This window comes from Oncorhynchus masou, chromosome 32 (genome assembly GCF_036934945.1).
Source record: "Oncorhynchus masou masou isolate Uvic2021 chromosome 32, UVic_Omas_1.1, whole genome shotgun sequence".
Lineage (NCBI taxonomy): Eukaryota > Metazoa > Chordata > Actinopteri > Salmoniformes > Salmonidae > Oncorhynchus > Oncorhynchus masou.
In genome coordinates, this window is record NC_088243.1 from 62,405,844 (window position 1) to 62,418,370 (window position 12,527).

Here is a 12,527-nt window from a genome sequence, read left to right on the forward strand (position 1 = left end):
GAGCTAGGCTCTCCAGCCGAATGGCTATTCAGGCTTCACACTAATAAGAGTTTTCTGTATTGTGGGACTACTGGTCATTTCGTCTCTACCTGTCCACTAAAAGACCAGGCTCACCAGTAAGAGCGAGTACTCTGGTGGGCCATATGGAGAACTTGTCCTCTCCCCTTACTCGCATTCCTTTTCATGCCATGTTGCTGTCCCTGAACCAATTGAATCTCTCTGGGTTCTCATCGACTCATAATCGATGAGAGCTTTATGGACGCTACCCTGGTGTCTGAGGTGGGCATCGCCCCTAAGCCCCTCTCCATTCCCATGGACGTTAGAGCGCTGGACGGGCGCTCTATAGGCCGGGTCACCCACATCAACCTACGTGCGTCAGGCAACCACAGAGAGACGGACCAATTCCTGCTCAGTAATTCTCCTCAGGTTTTCGTGGTATTGTGATTCTCTTGGCTCCAGCAACACAAGCCCATCATAGACTGAACTGCTGGTGCCATCATGGGCTGGAGCTCGTTCTGCCACGCTCATTGCCTGAAGTCAGCGCAGCCTGCCCCGGGATGTCCTCCTGGCAGTTACTCTGGACCTCTCCAATATTCCCGTGGAGTACCAGGACCTCTGGGAGATGTTCAGAAAAAACACGGGCCACTTCACTTCTGCCGCACCGACCCTATGACTTTCGGAATTACCTTCTCCCAGGCACTACTCCACCCTGGGACGATTGTACTCTCTGTCGAGTCCGGAGACCAAGGCTATGGAGACCTACATTGACTCCCTAGTTGCAGGGTTCATCCGTCCTTCTGCCTCTCCCGCTGGTGCAGGGTTCTTCTTTGTGGAGAAGGACAAAACCCTGCGCCCGTGCATCGACTTCCGGGGCCTTGACATCATCCCAGTGAAGAACCGTTACCTGTTACCACTCATCTCCTTGGCCTTCAAGCCGCTCCAGGGGGCCACGGTGTTCTTCAAGCTGGTCCTACGGAATGCCTACCATCTGGTGAGGGTACGGAAAGGGGACGAGTGGAAGACTATCTTCAACACGGCCAGCGGTCACTACGAGTTTTTGGTCAGGCCATTTGACCTTACCAACGCCCAAGGTGTGTTCCAGGCTCTGGTTAATGATGTTCTCCATGACATGTTGAACTAGTTCATCTTCATCTACCTCAACGACATCATATTCTTCTCCTGCTCCACCCAAGAACATGTGCTCCACATCCGACAGGTTCTCCAACGCATACTTAAATTCACACAGGACACCAGATAGGACAGGAGAAGTACTCCAGATATAACAAACTGACCCGAGCCCCCCGACACATAAACTACTGCAGCATAAATACTGGAGGCTGAGACAGGGGTCAGGAGACACTGTGGCCCCATCCAATGACACCCCCGGACAGGGCCAAACAGGAAGGACACAACCCTACCCACTTTGCCAAGGCACAGCCGCCACACCACTAGAGGGATATCTTCAACCACCAATTTACCATCCTGAGACAAGGCCGAGTATAGCCCACAAAGATCTCCGCCACGGCACTCCATCATCCCCTTCCTGGGTTACATCATCGCTGCAGGGAGTGTACAAATGGATACCGGGAATGTGAGAGTGGTGGTGGATTGGCCCCAGCCTACGTCCAGGGTGCAGCTGCAATGTCTACTGGGATTCGACAACTTTTATCAACGCTTTATTCGGGGTTACAGCACCCTGGCCTGCCCCCTGTCTGCACTCACCTCTCCCAAGGTTCTGTTCACGTGGTCCCCAACTGCTGACTGAGCATCCTGGGATCTCAAACACCGTTTCACCACAGCTCCCATCTTGGTTCATCCTGATCCGTCCCGCCAGTTTGTGGTGGAGGCCGATGCTTCAGATGTCGGAGTGGGGGCTGTCCTGTCCCAGCATTCTGCCCTGGACCTCAAGTAACATCCCTGCGCCTTTTTCTCCAATTGCCTCAATGCCACGGAAAGGAACTAAGATGTGGGGAATCGTGAGCTTCCCGCGAAGTAGGCATTGGAGGAGTGGAGGCACTGGCTGGAACATCTGTTCATTGTGTGGACCGACCACAAGAACCTGGAATATCTCCACACAGCCAAGCGTCTCAATTCTTGGCAAGCTAGGTGGGTCTTGCTTTTGACCCGGTTCAACTTCTCCCTCTCATACCGACTGGGAACCAAGAATGTCAAGCTGGATGTGCTGTCACGCCACTATAGCCCCACGGCTACAACCCTGGAAACCCGAGACCATCCTTCCCACATCGTGCCTGGCGATGACTGTTCATCTTCTGTTGCCCCGTACCCTCCGTATACTCCCCACTTTTCATATGTCTAGAATCAAACCTATCTCTCTCAGCCCTTTGTGTCATAGACCCAGGCCTCATCTGTGATTTCCAACGCCGGCACCCCGGTCAACCAGGTATGAGCCCAGGTAGGACGCCAGGTGGAGCCGCTAGAGGGGGGGGGTACTGTCACACCCTGATCCGTTTCACCTGTCTTTGTGCTTGTCTCCACCCCCCTCCAGGTGTCACCCATCTTTACCATTATCCCTAGTGTATTTTTACCTGTTTTCTGTTTGTCTGTTGCCAGTTCGTTTGGTTTGTTAAGCCTACCAGTGTTGCTCCCCTTGCTCCTGTCTTTTTCTAGTTCCTGTTTTCTAGCTTTCATGGTTTTGAACATTCTGCCTGCCCTGACCCTGAGACTGCCTGCCCTGACCCTGAGACTGCCTGCCGTTCTGTACCTTTTGGACTCTGATCTGGATTACCGACCCCTGCCCCCCTTTCTAGTAATAAAATGTTGTTACTTCAACACTGTCTGCATCTGGGTCTTCCCTAAAACGTGATAGCAGAAAAGAACAGGGTGTAGACAGTACTCTGCAGAACAGAAAACACAGAATAGTAGACGCCTTTGAGAGATCAATACAAACTATTTGACATATCATTATGGGTCTAATGATAATGGCTATAATAGTCACGCTTAGAGTCAGTGTGTTAATGCAATAATTTCAAAATGTGTGTGTTTGCTACGTGTGTACATGTGTGTAGTGTCTAGAGACCGAGCTGGAAGATGGCATCTCTTCATTTCTTAAGTGGTTCCATTACGTCTGTGGCAAATTACAGTAATGCAATGCAATACAGTTATATGGCTCTGAGTGCACACACCGAGGCAATGTTATCACGTTCCAGGAAATGACATGGTTCTCTGAAATCAATATACACTTCAGACATAAATGTTACATGAGAGACTTAATAAGAACCAGGAAGCACACATCACCGCATGCTAATGACGAGAGAGAGAGAGAGAGAAATAAGATTGACTGAGGTCTCTCTCATTACTAAGATTTTTGTGAAAGTTATCATCATACAGGAGACGGACTCGGTATAAACAGATAAACATGCACAATCGAAAAAGCAAGTCTTAGCAAAATTATAGATATACACATGACCCATTGTTCCCCAAACTCGTTCCCAGGGCCCCCTGGGTGCACATTTTGGTTTTTGTCCCAGCACTACACAGCTGATTCAAAAAAATCAAAGCTTGATGATGAGTTGATTATTTTAATCAGCTGTGTAATGCTGGGACAAAAACCAAAACATGCACCCAAGGAGGGACCGAGGACTGAGTTTGGGAAACGCTGACATAAGGGATTGAGTTGCAGTGACCTGAGGCAGGGAGGGATCTCTGATGAACATGGTAAAGCTTTTAAAACACACTCCCCACCTTACCCATCCCCTTTTAAAACCCACACTCCCCACCTTACCCATCCCCTTTTAAAACCCACACTCCCCACCTTACCCATCCCCTTTTAAAACCCACACTCCCCACCTTACCCATCCCCTTTTAAAACCCACACTCCCCACCTTACCCATCCCCTTTTAAAACCACACTCCCCACCTTACCCATCCCCCTTTAAAACCCACACTCCCCACCTTACCCATCCCCTTTTGAAAAACAACCCTCCCCACCCATTCCCTTTTAAAAAATGACCCTCCCCACCCATCCCCTTTTAAAACACACTCCCCACCTTACCCATCCCCTTTTAAAATACACTCCCCACCCTACCCAACCCCTTTTAAAACACACTCCCCACCTTACCCATCCCCTTTTAAAACACACTCCCCACCTTACCCATCCCCTTTTAAAAACCACACTCCCCACCTTACCCATCCCCTTTTAAAACCACACTCCCCACCTTACCCATCCCCTTTTAAAAACCAAACTCCCCACCTTACCATCCCCTTTTAAAAACGACCCTCCCCACCCATCCCCTTTTAAAAACCACACTCCCCACCTTACCCATCCCCTTTTAAAAACCACACTCCCCACATTACCCATCCCCTTTTAAAAAACGACCCTCCCCACCCATCCCCTTTTAAAAACCAAACTCCCCACCTTACCCATCCCCTTTTAAAAACCACACTCCCCACCTTACCCATCCCCTTTTAAAATACACTCCCCACCTTACCCAACCCCTTTTAAAACACACTCCCCACCTTACCCATCCCCTTTTAAAACCACACTCCCCACCTTACCCATCCCCTTTTCAAACACACTCCCCACCTTACCCATCCCCTTTTAAAACCACACTCCCCACCTTACCCATCCCCTTTTAAAAACCACACTCCCCACCTTACCCATCCCCTTTTAAAAACGACACTCCCCACCTTACCCATCCCATTTTAAAAACCACTCCCCACCTTACCCATCCCCTTTTAAAAAACGACCCTCCCCACCTTACCATCCCCTTTTAAAAACGACCCTCCCCACCCATCCCCTTTTAAAAACCACACTCCCCACCTTACCCATCCCCTTTTAAAAACCAAACTCCCCACCTTACCCATCCCCTTTTAAAAACCACATTCCCCACCTTACCCATCCCCTTTTAAAAAATGACCCTCCCCACCCATCCCCTTTTAAAAACCAAACTCCCCACCTTACCCATCCCCTTTTAAAAACCACACTCCCCACCTTACCCATCCCCTTTTAAAAATGACCCTCCCCACCCATCCCCTTTAAAAAAAATCGACCCTCCCCACCCAGACCCTTTTAAAAAACACACTCCCCACCTTACCCATCCCCTTCTAAAACACACTCCCCACCCATCCCCTTTTAAAACCACACTCCCCACCTTACCCATCCCCTTTTAAAACCACACTCCCCACCTTACCCATCCCCTTTTAAAAACTAAACTCCCCACCTTACCCATCCCCTTTTAAAAACGACCCTCCCCACCCATCCCCTTTTAAAAACCACACTCCCCACCTTACCCATCCCCTTTTAAAAAATGACCCTCCCCACCCATCCCCTTTAAAAAAATGACCCTCCCCACCCAGACCCTTTTAAAAAACACACTTCCCACCTTACCCATCCCCTTTTAAAACACACTCCCCACCTTACCCATCCCCTTTTAAAAACCACACTCCCCACCTTACCCATCCCCTTTTAAAAACCACACTCCCCACCTTACCCATCCCCTTTTAAAAACCACACTCCCCACCTTACCCATCCCCTTTTAAAAACCAAACTCCCCACCTTACCCATCCCCTTTTAAAAACGACCACCCCCACCCATCCCCTTTTAAAACCACACTCCCCACCTTACCCATCCCCTTTTAAAAACCACACTCCCCACCTTACCCATCCCCTTTTAAAAACCACACTCCCCACCTTACCATCCCCTTTTAAAAACCACACTCCCCACCTTACACGTCCCCTTTTAAAAACGACCATCCCCACCCATCCCCTTTTAAAAACCACACTCCCCACCTTACCCATCCCCTTTTGAAAACGACCATCCCCACCCATCCCCTTTTAAAAACCACATTCCCCACCTTACCCATCCCCTTTTAAAAACCACACTCCCCACCCATCCCCTTTTAATAACCACCCTTACTATTCTGACCCCACTCTACAACCACTGTCTCTACGCTGCCTTGCCAACAACTATCATTATAATTCACTCTGAAACAACCATCCCTGATTAGTTAAACCATACAGTTGAAGTCAGAAGTTTACATACGCTTCGGTTGGAGTCATTAAAACTCGTTTTTCAACCACTCCACAAAATTACTTGTTAACAAACTAGTTTTGGCAAGTCGGTTAGGAGATCTACTTTCTGCATAACACAAGTAATTTTTCCAACAATTGTTTACAGACAGATTATTTCACCTATAATTCACTGTATCACAATTCCTGTGGGTCAGTAGTTTACATACACTAAGTTGATTGTGCCTTTTAAACAGCTTGGAAAATTCCAGAAAATTATGTCATGGCTTTAGAGGTTTCTGGCTAATTGACATAATTTGAGTCAAGGAGGTGTACCTGTGGATTTCAAGGCCTACCTTCAAACTCAGTGCCTCTTTACTTGACATCATGGGGAAATCAAAAGAAATCAGCCAAGACGTCAGATTTTTTTTGTAAACCTGCACAAGTCTGGTTCATCCTTGGGAGCAATTTCCAAACGCCCGAAGGTACCACGTTCATCTGTACAAACAATAGTATGCAAGTATAAACACCATGGGACCACGCAGCCGTCATACAGCAAAGGACGTTGTGAAGATGCTGGAGGAAATATAAAAGTATCTATATCCACAGTAAAACAAGTCCTATATCGACATAACCTGAAAGGCCGCTCAGCAAGGAAGAAGCCACTGCTTCGAAACTTGCCTGTGTTGATTTTCCACACTATGAGTTTGGAATAATACTGTGAAATTGTGAAAATTATGACAAGCCCTTTTAGTGTATGATCTGTTTGAAAAGAGCACCAAATTAGTTAAGAGACCAATTTTCAGTTTCCCCTTCCCCACTCAGACCACTCCCAGACAGTCCTAACAAAATCCTTGCTAGAGAAATTGCCCTTTGCTGAGAGCATTTTTATTTATTTTTTTACAATTTTAATTGAAAACTATCACAGTAAAATACTTGTTACCCAGAGATTTGATATTGAGATAAAACGGCTAGATTGAACATTTAACAACTTTCTGCATCCGGGATGAGGTTTCTCATGGTCCACCTTTTGTCCCTTCCCTCCACACTCACGGTGACAACCGGTCTTGTTCTGCCATTATACAGGGAACCGTTCTTTGCCTCTCTCTCTCCTCCAATTCCAAAGGGCAAAACCTGAGCCTATAACAACATAGGTTAATATTTCCAGATGTACGATTTGTTGATTGGCTAATGTGGCACATTTGAACAACGTAGCATAATAAACCTTGATGTATGTAATCTCTCAGTACAGCCTCTAACGTCAAACTATCTACAAGCTCAATGAAGAGCCAGTTAACAGAAAGCATAAAAAGTGTGTGTACTCCTGCCTACTGTCATTTGTGTAAGTGGGTGTGTTAACGCGGTCCTCATCTGCCCCCATTTGATGTTTCCATCTGATGCCGTTGCTGACCTCACAACATATTATAGCCAACTGTGTGTGTGTGAGCTAGTGGTCTTGAGGTTCATTTCAGGGAGGAGACCAGTCTCTATTGGTTTAAATCTCATTCCTCTACCTGATAGTCCTCCACTCATAGAAGACATTAATCCTCTCACCTGGCTCCATCCCAATCCTCCCAAATGTCCCCCCCACCCACCCATCTCAGTTCCTTTAACTCCCTCGAGTGCCCACAAACAATCACTCACATTTTATTAAAAAAAGATGTATTATTTCACTTTGAAAAAGACAAACTTGACATGGCAAATAAACAAAAACGCACAGAATTGCAGTTCTTAATTTCTCTAAACAGTTTAAAATCTCAAGACTGAAGACCCCTCTGCATGTCTCAGTGCTACTAAACTACAACCATCCCCATGGGGCGAATAGAATAGAACCCAGTAGAATCATGGGTAATGTAGTACATAATATGCTGTTGGATAGATCGGACTTAGTCTGTTGAGAAACCCTCTATTTAGCATCAGGAAAACAAAAAGTCTGTCAGCACAGCAAGAGGTATTGACTTTCTGAGAATGTGTAGGACATCAGAGCGGGAATACAAATTATTGGTCCATTTAACGCTTAGTGTGTGTGTTTATATGATATGATCTGCGTTTCTTCGTGCACCGGTCACTGAGTAAACTTGTCCAATTGTTCCCTATTCGTTGCGATGTCTTCAGCAGGTCCAGCGAGGCTCCTCTCCCGCTCCTCAGTCAGAGTCCACTTCAGAGCTGGGGGGTGTGGTCATCGCTTCCTCTTCTTCCTCCTCAGACTCCTGAGACACACAATGAGAGAGACACACACACAGAGCAAGAGACACACACAGAGCGCGAGCGAGACACAGAGCGCGAGCGAGACACAGGGCGAGAGAGCGAGAGACACAGGGCGAGAGAGCGAGAGACACAGGGCGAGAGAGCGAGAGACACAGGGCGAGAGAGCGAGAGACACAGGGCGAGAGAGCGAGAGACACAGGGCGAGAGAGCGAGAGACAGGGCGAGAGAGCGAAAGACAGGGCGAGAGAGAGAGAGACAGGGCGAGAGAGCGAGAGACAGGGCGAGAGAGCGAGAGACAGGGCGAGAGAGCGAGAGACAGGGCGAGAGAGCGAGAGACAGGGCGAGAGAGCGAGAGACACAGGGCGAGAGAGCGAGAGACACAGGGCGAGAGAGCGAGAGACACAGGGCGAGAGAGCGAGAGACACAGGGCGAGAGAGCGAGAGACACAGGGCGAGAGAGCGAGAGACACAGGGCGAGAGAGCGAGAGCACAGGGCGAGAGAGCGAGAGACACAGGGCGAGAGAGCGAGAGACACAGGGCGAGAGAGCGAGAGACACAGGGCGAGAGAGCGAGAGACACAGGGCGAGAGAGCGAGAGACACAGGGCGAGAGAGCGAGAGACACAGGGCGAGAGAGCGAGAGACACAGGGCGAGAGAGCAAGAGACACAGGGCGAGAGAGCAAGAGACAGGGCGAGAGAGCAAGAGACACAGGGCGAGAGAGCAAGAGACACATGGCAAGAGAGCAAGAGACACATGGCGAGAGAGCAAGAGACACGGCGAGAGAGCAAGAGACGCACAAAGAGAGAGAAACACACACAGAGAGAGACACACAGAGAGAGAGAGACACACAGAGAGAGAGAGACACACAGAGAGAGACAGAGAGAGACAGACACACAGAGAGAGAGACAGAGAGAGACACACAGAGAGAGAGAGAGATACACACACAGAGAGAGAGAGAGATATTCTTCACTATGATAATCCCATCAATTCATCCTGTCAATTCATCCTATTGTTGCCATGGTGACAGTGCAGTACCTTGTCCCTGCTCTGGGGTTTGCCTTTGGCCTTCTTGGCTTTCTTGGCCTTCTTGCGTTCACCGTCAGATGAACTCTCCTCGCTGGAGATAAACTCTCGGCTCTTAAAGCTGTCGTTCCCTCCTTGCTCCTTTTCTTTCTCTCCTCCACCAGACTTCCTCTTCTTGTCGTCCTTCTTGCCCCCCGCCTTCTTCTTGCTCTCCCTGATGGAGAGAAATGGAACTCTAGGGTCAAGATGGTTGTAAGATTGAGGTTGTTATGAGTGTGTGTGTTAAGAGCTTCTATGTGCACCCGGTAGTGTGTGTGTGTGTGTGTGTGTGTGTGTGTGTGTGTGTGTGTGTGTGTGTGTGTGTGTGTGTGTGTGTGTGTGGTCTCCTACTTCTTGGCTGGTGTGGAGGAGCCTCCACCACTCTCTCTGTATTCCTTCATGGCTTTCTCATAGGTCTTTTTAGCCTCCTCTGCCTTCCCGTCCCATTCCTTGCAGAGACAAACCTTTTGTTATCAATCTGTTTTCCTAAATAATGGTTTAAATACAGAATAACAGTTCGCTAGGGTGACAATTATTTTATACAAAATTCCCAAACAGAAAAATGGGAGAGGAGCAGAATATGGGAAACAGAGAGTAGAGAAAGCATTCCCCCTCCTTCACCTCTTTGTCCTCCTTCCCGATCTGTTTCCACATCTCTCCTGCCTTCTTGGAGATCTCTGTGATGGAGATTCCGGGGTTTTCAGACTTGATGCGCTCGCGGCTGGAGTTGAGCCACAGCATGTAGGAACTCATCGGCCTCTTGGGGGCGTTCGTGTCCTTCTGCTTCTTCTAAAAGACAGACAGAGAGAAACATGAGCATAAAAACATCAATTTTGGAAGTGCTGCCATAGGTCGAAAAGGTATATTTTTCTCTGATACAAGCATAATAAACGAAGATATTACTCATCTATATTACCCCTTCTTTCTCTCTCCTCTTTCCTCTTCTAGATTACTCCTTCTCCCTCACCTCTTCTAGATTACTCCTTCTCCCTCACCTCTTCTAGATTACTCCTTCACCCTCACCTCTTCTAGATTACTCCTTCTCCCTCACCTCTTCTAGATTACTCCTTCTCCCTCACCTCTTCTAGATTACTCCTTCTCCCTCACCTCTTCTAGATTACTCCTTCTCCCTCACCTCTTCTAGATTACTCCTTCTCCCTCACCTCTTCTAGATTACTCCTTCTCCCTCACCTCTTCTAGATTACTCCTTCTCCCTCACCTCTTCTAGATTACTCCTTCTCCCTCACCTCTTCTAGATTACTCCTTCTCCCTCACCTCTTCTAGATTACTCCTTCTCCCTCACCTCTTCTAGATTACTCCTTCTCCCTCACCTCTTCTAGATTACTCCTTCTCCCTCACCTCTTCTAGATTACTCCTTCTCCCTCACCTCTTCTAGATTACTCCTTCTCCCTCACCTCTTCTAGATTACTCCTTCTCCCTCACCTCTTCTAGATTACTACTTCTCCCTCACCTCTTCTAGATTACTCCTTCTCCCTCACCTCTTCTAGATTACTCCTTCTCCCTCACCTCTTCTAGATTACGCCTTCTCCCTCACCTCTTCTAGATTACGCCTTCTCCCTCACCTCTTCTAGATTACGCCTTCTCCCTCACCTCTTCTAGATTACTCCTTCTCCCTCACCTCTTCTAGATTACTCCTTCTCCCTCACCTCTTCTAGATTACTCCTAATCCCGCTACTCTTCCCTCACCTCTTCTAGATTACTCCTAATCCCGCTACTCTTCTCTCTCACCTCTTCTAGATTTCTCCTAATCCCGCTACTCTTCTCTCTCACCTCTTCTAGATTACTCCTAATCCCGCTACTCTTCTCTCTCACCTCTTCTAGATTACTCCTAATCCCGCTACTCTTCTCTCTCACCTCTTCTAGATTACTCCTAATCCCGCTACTCTTCTCTCTCACCTCTTCTAGATTACTCCGAATCCCGCTACTCTTCTCTCTCACCTCTTCTAGATTACTCCTAACCCCTCTCTTCTCTCTCACCTCTTCTAGATTACTCCTAACCCCTCTCTTCTCTCTCACCTCTGCTAGATTACTCCTAACCCCTCTCTTCTCTCTCACCTCTTTGCGTGGTTTCCTCTCCCTCTTCTCTTTCACGACTTTGGCCTTCTTTGCAGGTTTCTTCTTTCCCTCATCACCACTGCCATCCCCTCCGCTGCCGCTGTCGCTCTCCGACGCGTTACTGTCATACCTGAGGGAGAGAGGCGGAGCAACACTGTTAAACAGAGAGGGGGAGGGAGAGGGGAGCAACACTGTTAAACAGAGAGGGGGAGGGAGAGGAGCAACACTGTTAAACAGAGAGGGGAGAGAGAGAGGGGAGTGAGAGAGGGGGAGCAACACTGTTAAACAGAGAGGGGGAGGGAGAGGAGCAACACTGTTAAACAGAGAGGGGGAGGGAGAGGGGAGCAACACTGTTAAACAGAGAGGGGAGAGAGAGGGGAGCAACACTGTTAAACAGAGAGGGGAGAGAGAGAGGAGCAACACTGTTAAACAGAGAGGGGGAGGGAGGGAGAGAGAGGGGAGAGAGGGAAGCAACACTGTTAAACACAGAGCGGGAGGGAGGGAGAGAGGAGGAGCAACACTGTTAAACAGAGAGGGGAGAGAGAGGGGAGCAACACTGTTAAACATAGAGGGGAGAGAGAGGGGAGAGAGAGGGGAGCAACACTGTTAAACAGAGAGGGGGAGGGAGGGAGAGAGAGGGGAGAGAGGGAAGCAACACTGTTAAACACAGAGCGGGAGGGAGGGAGAGAGGAGGAGCAACACTGTTAAACATAGAGGGGAGAGAGAGAGGAGCAACACTGTTAAACAGAGAGGGGAGAGAGAGAGGAGCAACACTGTTAAACAGAGAGGGGGAGGGAGGGAGAGGGGAGAGAGGGAAGCAACACTGTTAAACAGAGAGGGGGAGGGGAGCAACACTGTTAAACAGAGAGGGGAGAGAGAGGGGAGCAACACTGTTAAACAGAGAGGGGAGAGAGAGGGGAGCAACACTGTTAAACAGAGAGGGGGAGGGAGGGAGAGAGAGGGGAGAGAGGGAAGCAACACTGTTAAACAGAGAGGGGGAGGGAGGGAGAGAGGAGGAGCAACACTGTTAAACAGAGAGGGGAGAGAGAGGGGAGCAACACTGTTAAACATAGAGGGGAGAGAGAGGGGAGCAACACTGTTAAACAGAGAGGGGAGAGAGAGGGGAGCAACACTGTTAAACATAGAGGGGAGAGAGAGAGGAGCAACACTGTTAAACAGAGAGGGGAGAGAGAGGGGAGCAACACTGTTAAACATA

At 48.6% G+C, this 12,527-nt stretch overlaps 1 protein-coding gene across 1 annotated transcript in view; it reads right to left on the bottom strand.

Annotated features, from left to right (window-relative positions):
* Positions 1–7,611: 7,611 nt before the first annotated feature.
* Positions 7,612–12,527, bottom strand: part of ssrp1a (structure specific recognition protein 1a) — a 38,643-nt gene continuing 33,727 nt past the window's right edge. Inside the window, exons 14-18 of the mRNA XM_064954760.1 lie at positions 11,312–11,441; positions 9,857–10,024; positions 9,587–9,684; positions 9,209–9,410; positions 7,612–8,176 (exon numbers count right to left, since the gene is read on the bottom strand). Coding sequence (XP_064810832.1) covers positions 8,111–8,176; positions 9,209–9,410; positions 9,587–9,684; positions 9,857–10,024; positions 11,312–11,441 — 664 coding nt within the window. The 3' untranslated portion in view covers positions 7,612–8,110. The remainder of the gene's footprint in view (positions 8,177–9,208; positions 9,411–9,586; positions 9,685–9,856; positions 10,025–11,311; positions 11,442–12,527) is intronic.